We start from the raw sequence: 18,320 nt of genomic DNA on the forward strand, positions 1-18,320 counted from the left end.
CTAACATGTAGTACCACTTTGATCAGAGGCCACACAACTAAATATATATGAGCTATTAGCTCTTTTCAGTTAGGGTTTCAGACTCCACATTGGTGAAATCTGCAAAAGCTATGCTCCCCTTCCCTGTTGTGTAGGTGAAAGTCTCATTCGGACCGTTTGCTTTTCCAGCAGATGGAGAACTAAAGCATGCAGTGCCTACTTGGCTTTGCCTCTGTAGCAATTCACAGTCTGCACTGGGGTAACTACTAGCTTACCTGCATATAGGAACTTCCTACAGCTTTCCGTTTGTTCAGCCTGCAGCCTTTGCGTACACTCCTTCCCTGTGCCACCTTGCTGCTCTGGGGGATGGCAGACACCTACATTGCTCTCTCTGCGCATTCCTTCAGAACCATCTCTCTGATGTAGCACAACAGTTAGGAAACGTCCTGTTCAGTCTTCTGACGCATGACTCACTGTCCTTCCATGTTCAGTTTGCAGTTGATTTTTTTTTATTCTCCCACTTTCAGTGTGGAAGCTGAGGTCTCTCCTGCAGCCTGTGTGCTTTCCTTTCCACTGCATCCTTCCCACGAGCACATAAATACCTCACTTCTGCCATCCTGAGATAAGTAACTTCTCCCAGCCCTGCTTCCACACCTCTGGCTGTCCCTTTGTGTCTGAACCCAGGAAACAAGTGCTCACTAGCCCACTCTTTTCTGAAGGTCCCTCCACCCTCCCGTAGCTCAATCACAATTCTTCCTGTAGGCGTCATCAGCACTTTCTACCATGCTAAATCTCTGCTCTCTTTTTCTATTGAAAGTCTATTCCTGTCACACCACATACTATATTTATTTTTACCATACATGTCAGCTCCATATGTCATTCATGGTTCCCCCCTCCCCCTGCCTGCCATGTAGCAGAAAATCAGTAAACATTTTCTGAATCAGCAGACTTACTACTGGTGTGCTCTTGCCTTCCACTTCCGCTGTTTCCTGGGACCACATCTCTGAGGACAGGCCTTGTGAGAGGCTGCCTTTCTCGTGGTGAGCAGGTCCCATGGTCTGTGTGATCCCCGGCTTCTCATGGGGCAGCCTAGGAAGGTGGGGGCTTCCCAATAGTCTGGTTTTTATCTGGGCGGGTCATGACTCTGTTGTTTCCTTTGCTCAGAAGACACTTTACTTTCCTCAGCAAGCCACTAGAGTGTTTATTTTTCATGAAGGGGGATGCTGTGACATTTTGAGAGCCCCTCAGAGAATCTCATCAAAGAACTTGTGTTGTCTCAGCCTCATACTGGTTGAGTCATACTGGACCCTGTACGCTTATTTTTACATTTTATGAATGGCTCTGGCCATCAAGTTTTCAGGACAGCTCCCTGTCTTCTGTTTCCCTCTCTACTCTGTCCTGTGGCACAAGTGCTCTCCCGGGATACCTCCACCCTTCCTTCACCCCATCCCCTGTGCTGGTAAAAAAGCTACTAGCCACATTCTGTCCTTCTTTCCTTGCTTGTAGTGACATCAGCAACCCATAGTTGCCCAGATCAGCACAGGGGACAGGCTTGAATCTAGCGAGACCTGAGGTATGCAGAAACAGAAGTTCAGCAGTTCAAGCCTGCTACCCAAACTTCTGGGCCTCTATTTCCTCACCCTAGTAGCACCAAAGATGCATGCTGAGCAGGACTGGACAATAAAGGGTCTGTGTCCTAGCTTGCCATGGTGCCTGGCAGGTGAGAGGCAGCTGCTGCCTGGCTGCTGCTAATGGGTTCCTCAGACTGGAAGCTATGGCGGACAGACTCAGAACTAAAGAGAGCAAAGAGAGCCAGAGGCACTGGAGCATCAGCTCTGACCTGGGCCAAATTACTCCTTTTTGTCAAAACAACAGGAAACTATGCTACAGACCTGCAGGAGAAGGGTAACATTCCTAAAGAGGCACGCCTTCCCTGCTTCAGGGAACTGATGACTTTAGTACCTAGCATCAGAAGCTTTCCAGTTGTGCGGCAGGGGCTGGTAGGTCTTGTAATGTGTAGTGTGAAATGGCCTCTGTTTCCTAGTTTACTCAAGGTGATGTTTTCAGGCCTAGTAAAAGGTCTTCCCGGAGATGTCTGGAGTTTTTTTTACCACCCCTGTCCAGCTTAGAATATATATATATTTTGAGACAGGGTTTTTCTATGTAACCTTGGCTGTCAATGACTTGCTTTGTAGACCATGTTGACATTGAACTCACAGAGATCCACCTGCCTCTGCCTTCCCAAGTACTGGGATTACAGGCAGGTGCTACTGCATCCAGCTGAAAAGGCCTGGATGTTCCAACAGCTGGAAGAACAGGGGGAATAATTCTAGTGTTCACTGGCAAGCCAGAGCAAAGTAGCCATTACTGTTTTATACCAACCCACTGGTTCTGCCATACAGCCTTTGTATGGCACTTGTACCTTGCCCATGTCTTAGGCACAGTACAATGATAAATTTTTCTAAGTTGTGAATGAATGGTTTCTGTACTTTTGTGCTGATGTACTGTGATCTCAGTGGCCCTCCCAAACTGATGAATATTCCTTTCCTATCTTCAAGTTTTCTCCCTGATATATTTATTCATTGGGCCCTTACAATATAAAAGGGTCTATTTGATATTTATTCCACCCAATGTTTATCTCTTTAGTTCATCTCAGTAAGCATTCTAATGAGCACCTATGCATAGTAAAGTGAGAGCTTAAGTAGACGTCCATAGCTTTTAGGAACATAGTACAGTGTGGCATTGTCACAGGTAGAGTAGGGTGTTTCTGTTCTGACAGCTAGGTCAGGCCTCGCCACTGGGGCAGAGACCACTTCCATAGTGACTTCAGACATTGAGTATCCCCTGCTTTAGACACACAGCCCCCTTAGCCAGTGGCTTAACTTACTTAAGTTTTATTTCTTGACTATGATGATACAAAAGAGGTATGCATACGGTGGTCTTTGAACATGGACTTTTGATCGCCCAAGGGCTAGCAGAGTGCCACACAGTCCCTTCCTATGGCTCTGGGTACTAAGAAGCAAGCCACAGCACATAATGAGTCTCCAGGTCGCAGTGGGAAGCAGCGGCATGCTGCAGCCCAGACCAGCTAAGCCAGAGGGCTCAGTGCAGCAAGTGGGTTAATGCCTCTCCCCTAATTGGCATTTCAGGGTTTGATGGGTTTATCAGATTGTAATCCTATTGTGAGATGAGGCGCATCAGTATTAAGGGAGTGAATAGCAAAGCACCTGAGCAGCATCAGTACGTGTTAAGCATGCCATATGTGTTTAGGAAGAAGCGGTCATTAATAATAGGTAATTTTTTGTTTTGGGGTTTTTTGTTTGTTTGTTTGTTTGTTTCAAGACAGGGTCTTTCTGTGTAGCCTTGGCTGTCCTGGACTCGCTTTGTAGACCAGGCTGGCCTTGAACTGACAGAGATCTGCCTGCCTCTGCTTCCCGAGAGTTGGGATTAAAGGCATGTGCCACCATGCCCAGCCTATAATGGGTAATTTTTTTAATTAATTTATTTACTTTATATCCTGACCCAAGCTTCCACTCCCTCCTCTCCCCCCAGTTCCTCCCTCTTACCTCACCTCCCCATCATCCTCCAGTCCTACCTGTCTCCTCAGAAAAGGCTCAGGAAAAGGGAGGCCTCCCATGGATTTCAACTCACCTTGGCGTATCAGGGTTGTAGTAGGACTAGGTGCATCTGCATCAAGGCAGCCCAGTTAGGGGAAAGGGATCCAAAGGCAGGCAACAGAGTCAGAGACAGGCCCTGCTCTTGTTGTTAGGAGTCTCACATGAAGGCCAAGTGCACAACTGTCACATACGTGCTGAGGACTTGGGTCTGTCCCGTGCATGCTCTGTGGTTGGCAATTCAGTCTCTGTGAGCCCCTAAGTGCCCAGATTAGTTGGTTCTGTATGTTTTCTTATACTGTCCTTGACCTTTCTGGCTCCTCAATCCTTTATCTCCCTCTTCCATGGAATTCCTCAAGCTCTGCCTGTTGTTTGGCTGTGGGTCTCTACATCTGTTTCAATAAGTTGCTGGGTAAAGCCTCTCAGGTGACATTTATCATAAGCTCCTGTCTGCAAGTATAGCAGAATAGCATTACTTGTATCAGGGGTGGGCTCTCTCTCATGGCATGGGTCTCAAGCGGGGCCAGTTACTGGTTAGCTGTTAATAGGTAATTTTTAAAGAACATGTATACAGAAAGTGCCTGATATATTCATGTATTCCCCCTAAAGGAAATGCTGCCTTATTCTGCTCCTTCACATTTAAATATTTCACAAATTTTTACAACACAGATCTTAATATTTATTTCAGAATAACGTATTTTTTGCCCAATGGCTGTGCACTAGAAAATAGAACTTTTTGCTGTATTTGTTTATCTGTGTTGCTGCAGTAATTATTTTTTTATTTTATGAGCCTTCGGGTACAAATCTATACTGTGAAAATAAAAGGCAATGATATGCAAAATGTATATACATAAGACCAACATTGGAGGGAGAACTGAACAAAATCTGCCAGGTCCAAGCATCCTGGAACCTTGGTCTCAGCTCTCTGTGTGCCAAGAAATAACACTTTTCCTGAAAGGGGACCCACCTGCCTCATCAGAAACCCAGAATGAAGTCTTTGGAGCACTGGCATTCTTCTCCAGTCCCTGGGGCGCTCACCGAGTTGCTGCTGCTGTCTGCTATGCATGCCCCAGGTAGTGTGGCAGGCAACTCACTATCAGACCCACAGTAACCAAGGGACTGGTCTGTCACAGAGGGCAGAGGCCTCGATCTTTTGTCATGTACAGACTCACAATGTTAGAGGTGAAAGCAGAGCTACAGAAAGAGGACAAAACTGGTCCACAAGTGACATCATGTTGTGTTTATTTGATGTAAGACCCTATGCTAATGGGTGTTCATTAGGAATTCTGAATACCTTACATTTTACCTAAGTGTTTTTGTTACTGTATTTCCACAGGGCCTTTGGCAACCACTACACATAGCATCCATTTCTGTAACCCCTGGTAAAAGCTCCTGAAGAGAGACCAGTGGCCACACAATCACTTACTCCTTGCTTAAACCAAAGAATGTTGAACCAGAAATGTGACTTCCCTTTGTTTCTGATTCTCTCTTGCATTTGTTTGTCCACTTAAAGAGCAGCGCATTTTGGTACTCATGAGTCACTCCCTGTGAAAATGAAGCTATGAGCAGGCTGTCTAGGGGCCGTGGAAAAGGATGGGGCTTACCAAGCGATGAGATCCACCTTGCTCTTTTCCTCCTGCCCCCATCTGGCAGGGTTTCATTTTTAATAATGGCCTTTTTTTTTTTTTTTTTTTTTTTACTTTGGCCCATTTTGCTTGCATAACTGTTTGCTTTGAATTTTTAAAGCACATATTTTCTTTGAAGTTCAAATAAAAAAAAATGGGGGCATGCAGGTGCCCCGTTGGGCAGAAACTGTACTTCTAATAGTCCTAACTCTACCGTGAGAGTAATTAAATCATTAGAAAAAAGTATTGGGTGGTAGTAAAGCTTGACACCGAATGATGGTGAGCATGAGTGCCAAGTCATGGACACGAGGCCCAACTGCTAACTCAAGCTTGTACTGACGGAATGGGTGGAGGACCTGGTCATGCTGAGCACCTGAGCACCTACAGAACTGGAGCAGCAGCCTGTGACTTGGCCGAGTCATGCTTAGCAATTATTGCCCTAAGAAACTCAGGGGCGGGACCTGCAGGTGCCCACATTCCCTTGGCTCAGCAGCAGGTAGCCAGGCCAGGCTGACTAGTGGGTGCAGCTGGATTCCAGACCTCAGGCTATTGGTGAGGAGAAGAGCCATGGGCTGCAACCACAGGTGGTTCTCAGAAGCCGGGTGCAAACATCACATCAAACAGGGGGAAGAGCTCCATGGCCATGGCATCTGCTGGGCTTGGTCCCTTCAGAGTTAGAATGAAAGATGTATCCTGGTTCCCATGTTCGTCTGACTCTCCTTTGTCCTCCTGAACAGTGTCTCAGACAGGACATGTGGCCTTTGCAGTCCTTAAATAATTTAGAGTCCTCAACTCAGTTTCACACAGAAGGGTCTTACCTTCCCATCATAGTGAAAGCTGCAGCCTCGTGTCCACATACGGTTAGCCTCTGCTTCTCCCAGCTCAACCCTCAATGGTCAGAATTGTCCTCCCATTCCCCACTTGATTTCTCCCATTTATCATTAGATGTCACTTAGAACACCCAGGGCAAGCTCTGTGGAGATGTGTAATAAATGCACAAAACAGAATGGGTGTATAAGGGAAGGTGACATGGCATCTCTGGGCTCCTGCTGCTGGGATCTGGTGTCCCTGGACATGGCATGTTACAGGGGAGTTCTGGCTTTCTGGATGGAAGCAGCTGGGTGTCTGCACTGGCTACTGGGTGCTCGGCGCTTCCTCATTCTGGGCTTGAGGCTTCTGATGGGCTCCTTGCATCTCTTCCCTAATTCACAGCGACCTTTCTTTCCTTCTGGTGCTCATGGAAAGGCAGCTGCCTCCTCCTGTGTGTTGGTTTTAGAGTCTAGCACTTTGAACGCCCACATTCTAGCTGCAAGTTAATTCCCAGGCTTCTGCGCCCCAGAGGAACTGTGTCAGGCTCCCTGTGTGGGCCCACTGCTGCACAACCCAGCTCTGAGCAGCTAGCTCTCCTCTCACTGCTCTCCTAGGCCTTCTCCCAAGCCCCACCTCCAATCCAGGAGTCTTACTTCCTCTGTCTGATGTCATGGGAGAACTTTGTGGGTAGCAGCAAACTGCCTCCATACTAGCTCAGTTCAGACCACCACACAACGGCAGCGAGGGTAAGTTAGTACAGTTGAAAATCGATTATTTCAGCTGCTTGGTACCTAAAGCCTTTATGATTTCTGCTGTTGTGGCAGGTGAGAGAATATTTGCCTGTATGTAATGAGATGTCTTGGGGATAAGATCTACTCAAAACAGGAGATTCGGGAGATTCGCTTATGTTTTATGTATCCTTTATGCCCACAGCCTAAAGCGAATTTCATGCAGTGCTTTGGGCACACCTGCTCCTTAACTACAGTTGATCACATGTTGGGCATGGCATTTCCCACTGGTCTCATTATGTCACCACTTAAAGTTAAGGTACAGGGATCCCCTCCCTGCATGTACACTGCACACACTGACCAGAACTGTATGGTAGGTCTCATAGCACAGCTTGTGGCCTTTAGCTTACCATATATGAACCATCAGAGTAGAGAGTCACTTCCTCGATTCACATTTATAAAAATATTGACAAGTGAGCATTGGCCTCTCTGGCACCTACACACTAGCCTCAACATTTACTTTTCATCCTCTGATTGTATAAAATTCATGTGTGAAAAACAGCCAGATGTGAGGGGTTACATAAGAGTAAAATGTGAGAAAGTGTTTTGCCCCATTACAAAAAATTTAAATGTATAATTAAAACAAATAAAAACCTAACACCAGGGAATTTGGGGGAGGGGAGGCACGATGTTTATGTGGAAGCCCATGAGACTGTATGTATATACATGTGGGTGGGAGTTTGCATGTGCTCATTTGGGGAGGCCAGTCATTGGACTGACTAGGCGAGCTGACCAGGAAACTCTAGAAACTGCCGTGCCCCGTTCCAGTGCTGAGCTTATAGGTAATAGATAGCACCACACTCCAGTGCTGAGCTTATAGACAAATAGCACCACAGTCCAGTGCTGAGCTTATAGACAGATAGATAGCACCACACTAGACAGCAGCAAAGCCCTGGCTGTTTTGTTTTTACCAAAGTTCTACAGGTGAAACAACCCTATGTCCTTAGGCTTACGTGGCAACAGTTTGCTGACTGAGCTATCTCCCCAGAGAAGTACTTTGGTTAGAAGACTGGCTATAAGAAATGGCTGTGATCAAAGGCTTCAACGCTCTTAAGAGTTTGGGATTTCAAAGAATATACGAAGTGAAAAGGGGGGATTTTATTTTATGTATAGGTTTGAGTTGATTGCTGGTGGCAACAGAGAGGGGAGAGAGAGGAAGGGAGGGGAGGGAGGGAGAGAGGGAGGGAAGGGGCATTGGTTCTACTGTGGAACTATAGATGGCAGTGGATTTCACTGTAGAGAGAAGGGAGGAAACTCCATCAAGGATGGGAAAGGTGCAGATCCGGAAGAGAGTCAAGTTTAATTTTTCCACTTGGTTGGAAGTTTCCCTTCTGTCCTATAGTGAGCAAATTCTGTCCTTTTCAATACATACATTCCTTTCCTTCCCCTGTTTGCTTTTCCTTTTGCTCTTCATCATCACGTGTGTGGTTTTTTTTTTTTTTTTTTTTCCTTTTCTTTTCTCCCTCCCCTCTCCCCACGTCTGCCCCCAGGGTCTCAGGTATACAGGAATCCCAGCCCAGCCTTGAACTTGCTGTGGAGCTAAGGATAAGCTTGATCCTTCTTCCTGCACCTCCCAAGTGCTGGAATTACAAGCATGTGTCACCACGCCCATCTTATATTTGCATTCCTTAAAAGTTATTGCCCCAGTATAAAAATACTTGTGTACTAAGAAAGGAGAGAAAAGGGAAGATGTGAAAACTGACAACTTGGCTAATGTTATTCACTGAAATGAGTAAATGCTTTTCTCAATAACACTGTCTCCTTTACCACCACCGCGCCCCCACCCCACCCCACCCCACACACACAGGAAGCTTGATTTCTTAGTACGCTTTCAATGTAATTGTGATAATCTCATTACTGCTAACTATTGGTAATATGTGTACAGGGAGAAGTTGTTTATAAGCCTATTGGGGAAGAACAAATGTGTGAACAAACACAGCTGGTTCAGGGTCTGCCATGATGGTGTCTGACAAGCCTGTTGTGCAGAGGAAGAGGAGAGAGGGTTAAAGTGCAGAGTGTGTGTTTCTCAGAAGCCTGGAATCCAAAGCCTGTTCCATATGCCCTGTGCTTCCATCTAGTGTATATCATAAACGCTGTTATCTTCTCATCTAAATCTAAATGTAACAGAAAGTGTGTGTGCCCTTATGCCCAGATATCTCACACACACCCCACCCCACCCTCGTGGGCCTCCCTCCTTCCCCTTTCTAGGTGTCCATAGGGGAGCTGCTGTGGGATGCCTCTCACATACCAAAATCTATGCATGGTCAGGTCCCTTACATAAGATGGAAGTTTACATTCACCCTCCTGTCAGGCATGCCTAGCCTCTTGATGTATGATACAATGTTATTGTCTCCAAAGCTCATACACTACAGTCAAGTTGCACAAATGTCACCAACAACTCAATATGAGTTTATATTGAGCTACATAAATAGCTATGCTGGGGTACATGCGGCCTGATGGCCACAGATTGGACATACTTAAATCATCCTTAGATTATGCATAACACCTCTGTTATGTTTGGAATTACACATGCCCCACACAGGATCGGGTTTTTAACATGTGTTCGTCAGCTAGTAATGTTATTTGGAGAAGCCGTAGCATCTTTAAGAAGGGGGGACCGACTAACAGAAGTAGATCACTATGGGCGGGCCTTTGAAGGTTATACCCATCCCCTGGTTCTCAGCATCTTTTCGGCTTCTTGGGCTGTTGCCCTGTGTACAGACTCTGTAATATGCTTCTGCCATCCCAGATTGGGCTCTTCTGTCATACTTCCCCCTCTATGATGGGCTGAATCCCACAGGAACTGTGAGCCAACATAAACTGCTTTCCCTTAAACTGTTTCTGTCAAGTATTTTGTCATAGTAACAGAAAAGTAATACAGAAAAAATAGAAGGTAAATTTTGAGTAAATGGTTACACTATATCCTTTGGGGGGTAAAAACAGGAAAGCAGATCTGAGCTTTTTTTTTTTTTTTTTTTTTTTTTTTTTTTTGGTACATGGCCTTGGTAGAGCCAACTGCATGGGACAGGAGGCACATTACACTCGGGAGGCAGAGGCAGGCGGATCGCTGTGAGTTCGAGGCCAGGCCGGTCTACAAAGTGAGTCCAGGATGGCCAAGGCTACACAGAGAAACCCTGTCTCGAAAAACCAAAAAAAAAAAAAAAAGAAAAAAAGAAAAGAAAAGTAGACCTGTGACAGGAAGTTCAGCAGAGAAAGCATTCCAGTTTTAGCTTAGAGAACTGTTTGAAAATTGAGGTGGGTATTTTCCATGTGTGGGTGGCCGACTCTTTGGATATAGAATCAGCTGATAAGGAGAGCTAGCTGTTGAATTATCATCCCCGTCCTCCAGGTGGGAAGAGGAAGGCCACCACTTAGCTGTTACTAAGAATTCAAGCCAGTGCCATACTGGAAACTCTCTGACACCTGTAGCCCTGCCCCCTCCCCTACAGCTCTGTGTCTTCTGCTTGAAAAGAAGAGAGAGAAAAAGGAAGGAAGGACATGGCTGCTCCCAGGTGTGGTGGAGAAGAGAGTTTCTTATGGCTATGTGGGAGAGCATAACCAGAGGCAGGTACATCTGAGAGAGTCCAGAGTGGACATGGCCCTGAGCCATGCGGGGAGAGGCACATGGAAGAGGGAAGGAGAGGGGAGGGGGCACCCAGGTACAGCAGTCAGGAGGCCAAAGGTACAAAAGAGTGGTTAGCCAAAATGTCTGGATTACATAGGAAAGAGCCTCTGGGGGAAGGCAGCCATACCTTGTAACAGATAGGGGCAGAGGGATGCTGGGAAACCTGTCCTGGGAATGCCAGGTCTGCGTTGATATGGTAAATAAGCACCTCCACCATTTGTCCTTGGTTTGAAACGCAACAGTAAGTTCTCAGCCTGCCCCCTTACTGGCCAAGGCATTTTGAAATGTGGCCCTGTTTTTGTGGCATCACTTCCCTTCCTGTCCTCTCATTGCTGTTTAGAAAGCCTACTGTCCTCTGTCCCTCCTACCAGTGCTTTTTTTCCCTCTGCCCCCTGCCACTCATTGGCTGCCGTCATTGTCTTTCAAGCTTCTTGCATATGCCTTGAGCTCAGCTTCCACCACATTATTTAATTCCTCTTGCTCCGGTGTGTGTAGGCTGCTCAGTCCATAGATAGAACCATTTGGCTGAACACAGTACGCACTTCCATAAGTCCTCACACTTTGAGCACACTGCTCACATTGGAAAGGGATTCAGAAGGTCACTCTGTCACACAAATTGACATGACTGGGTTTTCAAATGAGGAAATTCTGGGATATAGATATGGGGAGTGCCCTTAGTCATGCTGGAATTTTATACCTGAAGTCATGAGTTTAAAAAATAAATGGGAGGAAAGAAACTTTGCCAAAGCCAACCAACCTGCAAAGTAAAAGCAATGAACCTAGGCCAACAGGCCATGTGGCAGAGAGCAGCCACATGTGCATTGGCTAGTGCGTGATCAGATGTGGGAGAGCGCGAAACATGAAACGCGAAACATCATTTCTACACTGAGTTCAGAGGCCCAGCAGCTGCTTTTGCCGTGCACTCCCTTGAATGAGCAGGGCATTCTCAGCGCCTTTGCCTCTAGACATAAACAAATGGAGACCCAGCCCTTAGGCAGCCTGAGTGGAATTAGCCAGGCATGCTCCTTGAAGCATTGCTCCCCGCTTCTGCAGTAGCACCCAGGAGAGTGACCCAGTTTCACACTTGGAAACCTCCGCGGGTGTGTTCAGTTCCCACAGGCTGAGCTCTAACTCTGGTAGCTTTTATTCCTACTTAGAACTTAGAGGGTGTTTCTCCTGTATTTACCAGAAGCGTCAAGTTAAAGGGACAGAAACAATTCAGCTGAGCGGACTTGGCTTACTGTGTTTCACCGTACAGGACGTTATCCAGAATTCTGGATTTGCTCCTAAGCAACAGAGAGACGTGTTCCTGGGCAGCCCTGTCTTCCTGGGCAGCCCTGAATTGGGGCTCCTTGTTTGGGCTAGGCACTCCCACCTCAGCAGCCTGGCTGCCCGGGAACTGAGGCATGGCTTGCCTGGCTCACAGGAATACTGCCTTTAGTATGTTTTCAAATAGCGCACTTCGGCTTAAGGGGCTGGATAGGGCTCTACCTAACTAACCCCATGAGCTGCTGGAAAAGTAGAAATTAGAAGGACTCAAAACACTTGCATTTAAAAACTTGAGATAGCTTTGCCCATTTCCTGTTACAGAGGAATAATTTGAGTTGTGTAGTATATACATAGAACCAGACACGCACCTCCTCTCTTCTCTCCTGGCAATATCATCTCTTAGGTTCTAGCAAGAAATGGAGAATTGGGGCCTTCATAACATCCTCCTGAATCAGCCTGGGCATTCTCCTGTATTCCTCCTGAGACCAGTACAGAAACAGCCACCAGGACACCAGAAATTGCATTCCTTCCCATCAACAGTGTCCTCCAGCACAGAGGCAGCAGAGGCCTCCACCCGGACCAGAGCTCCATCAAACCACATGACATGACGCCCCACCACCACAGGGGGCAGAAAACAAAAGACTATATTCTTTTATTTTTGGAACATTATGAGACTGAGATCAAATTTTCCTTTCCCTAAAAAAGCATAAAGTTCCCCAGTCCCAGCCCAGCAGTCGGCCTTACTGCTGGGTTTAATCCCCTGCAGACCCTGTGCCAGACGTCAGGGTCTTGAGCACCACTGTTCCCTGACAGACTCTACGGCTACTCTGTCCAGGACACTGCTATGCAGCTCCAGGGTACCTGCAGGGCCATCTATGATTGGCTGGCCTACACTGTAAAGTTCAGAGGATCTCTCCAGGCCTGTACAGCTGTGTCCCTGACAACAGGTCCCTATGAAAATAGCAGGGCAGATGCTGCGGATTAAGTGAGGGCAGCTCATGCCACCACATTACCTCCAGCTGTTGCGAGCACAGGTCCAGCTGTTGGCGAGCACAGGTAGCAGACATCAACTGCCTTTTGTGAGCCTAGAGTTCCAAGTGTGTCTGCAGCTTTCCCCTTTTCTTGGAGTCCTCCTACAAGGCCTTTTAATTATTTTGGTTTTTTCCCATTACTTCTTAAAGCTTATTACAGAAACTGGGAATGGCCAAGAAGAAAAGGGAGAGGCAGAAATGGGAAGAAAAAGAAATATGAACTGGCTACAAATTATCGTTGTTTTTAACGTAATCCTTTTGTGTTGGCTTTACAAATGTCTAACAGACTCTAGGAAGCCAGAGAAACCTTCCCAAGGGAGCCAGTATCAGGAGTGAAGAAATAAACAGGAAAGGAAGAACAGACACTTTTCTTGGAAAGGCTCATAGAAGATGCATTGGTATTCCCCAATCTTGTGAATTAATTCACTATAGTGATGTTTATTTAGAATTTCAGAGGAGACTAAAGCCTGCCTTCACAAGTAGCTGGGCACACAGGAAAGCTGGACATGGTGACAACATTTTGTGCCTTTGATCATAATAGTAAACACGGAAGAGATGACAGCAAAGAAGAGCATAGGCCAGCAAGAACGGTAACGCCAGTGGGCATTGCCTGGTCACCACAGCTCTTACTCAGGGAAAATCTCCCCTAAGAACAGTTCAGGCAGCACTTAACATAGAAAGTTAAGGCACTCACCAATATCCTACTGTCCCATTTTTAAATTAAAAGTGAGTCCCTGTCTTGGGTTGTTGAGCCACGTGGTTTTAGAGCAGGAATGGATTATAGGAATTTTATCCAGCTAACTCATGCCCATGAGAAAGCATCCAGCTGCTGCCCCTGGTCCATCTTTGGGTGCCTGGGAGGGTTACGCTGATGATCCTTAGGCATAGATGTAAGGCCCACTCTTCACTCTACCCAACCTTCCGGCATTTTTCCTGACATAGAGGCATTTTGAAAGTTTTAAAGGTTATCACTGGTGATGATACTGTAGAGAAGACCACCTTCTTGATCACACAAGATCACATATGACAAAAACAAAAGCAAAACCCTAAGGAAAATATGTAACCATAGGTTTATATTACATTACCCTAGAGCCTTGAGACTAAAACGTCAGAAATCTAAGTTGAATCATCTATTGCTATAATGGGTAGAGAGCCCATTAAAAAGTACAATTGAACTAAAGGGGTTTGTCCTAATGGCAACAGACTGGTGGAAGTCCAGCCGGGCCTCCCAGCTATGAGCATTCCCTTTGTGAAATGAGTTATTATGACCTATAGTCAAGCAGTCTAGATAAGAGAATTTTGTTTTGGCCAATGCATGCTCAGAAAGATCTCTAGAGGTGTTAGGCTTTTGAGATTTTATGATTACTTCAGGGAAAGTGGGCTGTGGGTTTTGTCCCCGGCTTTTAGAGGGGTGAGTGGGATCTGGCTCCTATGGCTAAGGGTTATAGAGAAGGAGGTCACAGGGAAAAGTATCTCAAAGGCCCACAGTGAAGTCCTCCTCAGCCAGGCTGTCTGGGTGCATGCCTTTCTCCCATCTACCCTATCTGTGATCAAGGAGGTTGCCTCCCAGTGCAGGCTTGCTGGTTGCTATGTGGAGGAGTAAGATGCTGCCTTGTCTCTAAGAAAGACCCAGCCTCCTGCCCAGTGAAATGAACCCTAAGTAGAAGATTTGCCAACACAGAGACTCAAGGGATCGGGCTCCTTCTAGCAGTTTCACTCAGATTGCGTTCAAAGAAAGAGTCTTGTTTAATATTCATGTGAGGAGGTGGACTATTGTGTTTTATTTTTTAACCAAATTGAGGCATCAAAATAGAACTGCACAATTAAAGGAAATCATTATGTAGTCATCGCCTTGGGGGTTCTCAAACATTGTATAGGAACACATTTTTATTAAAACAAATCCCTTTGCAGATTACCAAAATTGGCTCCAATAAAGTAGGATGGATTTTATTTAGAGATGAAGTGTTTGAGAAGAGTATCAAGAGAAATACCAGTTATTTCCTCCCTGCCCTCAGTAGCTCACATGAGAGAAAAGACAGTAATATCACCTTATATACTATGCACATTTGTAACTCAGCGTGTTAGATGGATCAGCCTTAATATTCCTGTTAACGAGAATGCTGATGAGGTCATTCTCTGGCTGCTGTGCAATGCTGATGGGTGGTTGGTAAGTAAGCTGTCCTCCAAGCAAAAGGAAACAATGTTTCACACTTGCCAGGTATGAGAAATTATGGAGCATTTTATAATTAACTAATCCACTCATCTGGCTCCTCTCCAAGTATTTCTGTAATAGCTATTTTTAACTAAAAAGTAAAGTTTAATGAGATAAACTTCACATGCATTATTGGTTTCTAGGACAGAGCTTTGAAACACACTGCTTGCTGAAAGTCAGAAAATTGATACAGGTTGTATTTCTTATAAGGTGTCTTGTTTGTTTCTTGCCATTCCCATTTCTCCCCACCTTTCCAGTTTTGTTTTGTTTTTGTTTTTATCATTAAAGAAATGATTGTTTCGACTTTTATTAACAAATTGGTCATAAGAGATAAGTTTTACTTCACTGCAAAAGAGATTCGGCCAAGCAAATCACACATGTTGCTTCTAAAGCAGATGGTGGGTTTAGGAATCCCCTAGCACTTAATGAGCTACAGAACGGAACAGGGCTTGGCTGAACCCTCCGTTCTCCATTCAGGAGTATTTCCTGGGTCTCACTCTAAGTGATGCCAGCCAGGCGTGTTTAGGAGGCAGTTCTCACCAATGGAGAGGCCGCTGGAAGAGTTCCCTGGGAAGCCTCAGCCCCTTTCTTTCTGGCAAACGCCCACATCTGGCTGCTGCCTGAGGCGGAGGCAGAGCAGGCTCCAGGAGAGATCCCAGTTGCCTTCCTCGCTCAGTTAACCAGGAATTGCCAGTTGCGGGCTTCCCTGACCTTTGGGGTTCTCTCAGCGGGCTGGGGTGCCACGGAGGTGGGAGCACTGCAGGGGGTTCCTCTGTTGCTAGAGCCGTGATGTCACCCGCCCCTCCTAACCCGCGGTTGGTTGTTTTGTGTTTCAGCTCTGCCTGCAGTTGAGCACAAAGACCTGAAGGAGACTCCCACCGCCTTCAGGGAGAAGAAAGGAGGCAGCCAAGCCTATTAAAAGGAACCTGTGGCTTGTGGCCTTTTTGCGCAGGGGCCTCCTGGAAGGGGAGAAAAGTGCACCGAAGCCACAGTGTCAGTTAATGAGCTGTGAGATGAGGCGTAGCCGCGGCTGACACTGTTTCCTGGATCCTTCCTCTGCCCTTTGTGCTTCGTGTACATGTGTCTGTTCAGGCCGGCCAGAGGCGCCCAGAAGAGCATCCACCACGGCTGCCGGGGAAAGACCGCCCACCATGCCCACGGAGACGCTACAGACAGGTAGCATGGTGAAGCCGGTCAGCCCCGCAGGCACCTTCACTTCAGCGGTGCCCCTACGCATCCTGAACAAAGGACCCGACTACTTCCGCAGACAGGCTGAGCCCAACCCCAAGAGACTCAGTGCAGTGGAGCGGCTGGAGGCTGACAAGGCCAAGTACGTCAAGAGCCAGGAGGTGATCAATGCCAAGCAGGAGCCGGTGAAACCAGCCGTGTTGGCCAAGCCCCCAGTATGCCCAGGAGCCAAGCGCGCACTGGGCAGCCCCACTCTCAAGGTGTTCGGCAACCATGCCAAGACCGAGAGCGGCATGCAACGCGAGACCCTCAAACTCGAGATCCTCAAGAACATCATCAACAGCTCTGAGGGTTCCAGCTCTGGCTCTGGCCACAAGCACAGCTCCCGAAACTGGCCACCTCACAGGGATGCCACTGACCTGCACCGGCATTCCTTCGCGGAGTCCCTGAAGGTGTACCCTACACCTGGCCGTGGCAGCCCACAGGAGAGCAGCTCCCACGTGAGCAGGAGGCTGCTGGAGCAGTCTGCAGAGTCCTTCCTGCACGTCTCACACAGCTCCTCGGACATCCGCAAAGTAACCAATGCGAAGCCCCTTAAAGCCATCCCTTGCAGCAGTTCTGCCCCGCCCCTGCCTCCCAAGCCCAAGGTGGCTGCGATGAAATCCCCCGAGGCTGACCAGATGGAACCAGTCTGTGGGGTCAGCCGGAGACCTTCCCTTCAGCGGTCCAAGTCAGACTTGAGTGACAGGTACTTCCGAGTAGACGCAGATGTGGAGAGGTTCTTCAACTACTGCGGACTCGACCCAGAAGAGCTGGAAAACCTTGGCATGGAGAACTTCGCAAGGGCTAATTCTGACATCATATCCCTCAACTTCCGCAGCGCAAGCATGATCAGCTCAGACTGTGAACAGTCTCAGGACAGTAACAGTGACCTTAGAAATGATGATAGTGCCAATGACCGGGTGCCATATGGCATTTCTGCCATCGAAAGAAATGCTAGAATCATCAAGTGGCTTTATAGCATCAAACAAGCTAGAGAGTCACAGAAGGTGTCCCATGTGTAAGAGGCACAGTGGTGCAAAGGAGGGAGGGTGGGTCTGTCTGTGCATACACAGTTGTGAAGGTTGTGAGGTCTCCTTAAAGTGTTGTGAGCTTCTCCACTCTTTGTGTTGCTTGTTGTGCAATGTTCTCAAGTTGCATGCCTGTCAACATGGCGACTGGCCTGGCTTCCTTCTCACATCTCCGCAGAGCCTTGCTGACCACTCATCTGCCAAAAGTCTCCGGCCAGAATCTGATTAGAGCTTTGCTCTTCAGCAAAACTGTTTACAGAGGGGGAAAAAAAGGTTTTCGATTTCTTCAATATTTATGTGGGGTTTTTTGTTTTTTTGTTTTTTTATATACCCCTGCACTATTGTGTCTTAATTAAAAATTTTATCAACTGGCTTTTAAGTTGAGAGCGGAATCTTTGTGAAACAAAAGCCACTTTGCCTACACGGGAGACCATAACACTGGGAAAATATATGGGACTTCCTACGAGACCCAGAATGACTGACAGCTTCGGAAACCAGGCAGTGGTTCGTGTGGAGTCAGGCGGTGGGCCTTGCCCTGTGCTTCGCGTGTGGGCAATTCTCATGCTGCCCTGTGTGCAGTGCGGTGCATATGCTGGAGGTTTTGTAGTAGCGACCCCAGGAAAGACAATCAGATAAGACCCAGGATGAGGAAATGTAGGAGGCTCAGTACTGAGAGGAGGGAAGAGAAACCGTTGTTGCTGTTCCAAGGGGGATAAATCAGAAATATCTAGTATTAGCCTGACAGGAAGTGCCACTCTAAAGCTGATTAAAGCTGACATCGAAATCTTTTTTTTTTTTTTTTTTTTAAGGATATTTTATGGGCTGTTATTTGGTTTTGTTGTGCTTTTGGCCAAGAACTACTAACTCATGTTGTTTCTCTCCGTTGTTCCATTTGTAGTTGTTCTATTAGGGGCAGATGAGTTGGGCTTCTGCAGCTTTGCACTGTCTGAAGAGAAGGGAGAACACTTTCCATGTCAGTGTAGTCTCCCATTCCACAGCGCATCCGTCCATCCGTCCGTCCCTCTGTCCATCTGTCCGGGTTGTAGCAGAGCCACATCTCAGCAGTGTGCTATGTTATCTTACCCTTTTCTCTCAGGCTCTGGGTACTG

The 18,320-nt window shown here is 46.9% G+C and overlaps 1 protein-coding gene across 3 annotated transcripts in view; it reads left to right on the plus strand.

The window, feature by feature from the left end:
* The window catches only part of Fam110b (family with sequence similarity 110 member B), a 113,521-nt gene extending 95,515 nt beyond the window's left edge, over positions 1–18,006 (plus strand). For all 3 annotated transcript variants that reach the window (XM_051159858.1, XM_051159870.1, XM_051159881.1), the window contains exon 3: positions 15,790–18,006. In XM_051159858.1, coding sequence (XP_051015815.1) covers positions 16,105–17,205 — 1,101 coding nt within the window. In that variant the 5' untranslated portion in view covers positions 15,790–16,104 and the 3' untranslated portion in view covers positions 17,206–18,006. The remainder of the gene's footprint in view (positions 1–15,789) is intronic.
* Positions 18,007–18,320: the final 314 nt, after the last annotated feature.

Source organism: Acomys russatus, chromosome 2 (assembly GCF_903995435.1).
Source record: "Acomys russatus chromosome 2, mAcoRus1.1, whole genome shotgun sequence".
In the NCBI taxonomy this organism is placed as follows: Eukaryota; Metazoa; Chordata; class Mammalia; order Rodentia; family Muridae; genus Acomys; species Acomys russatus.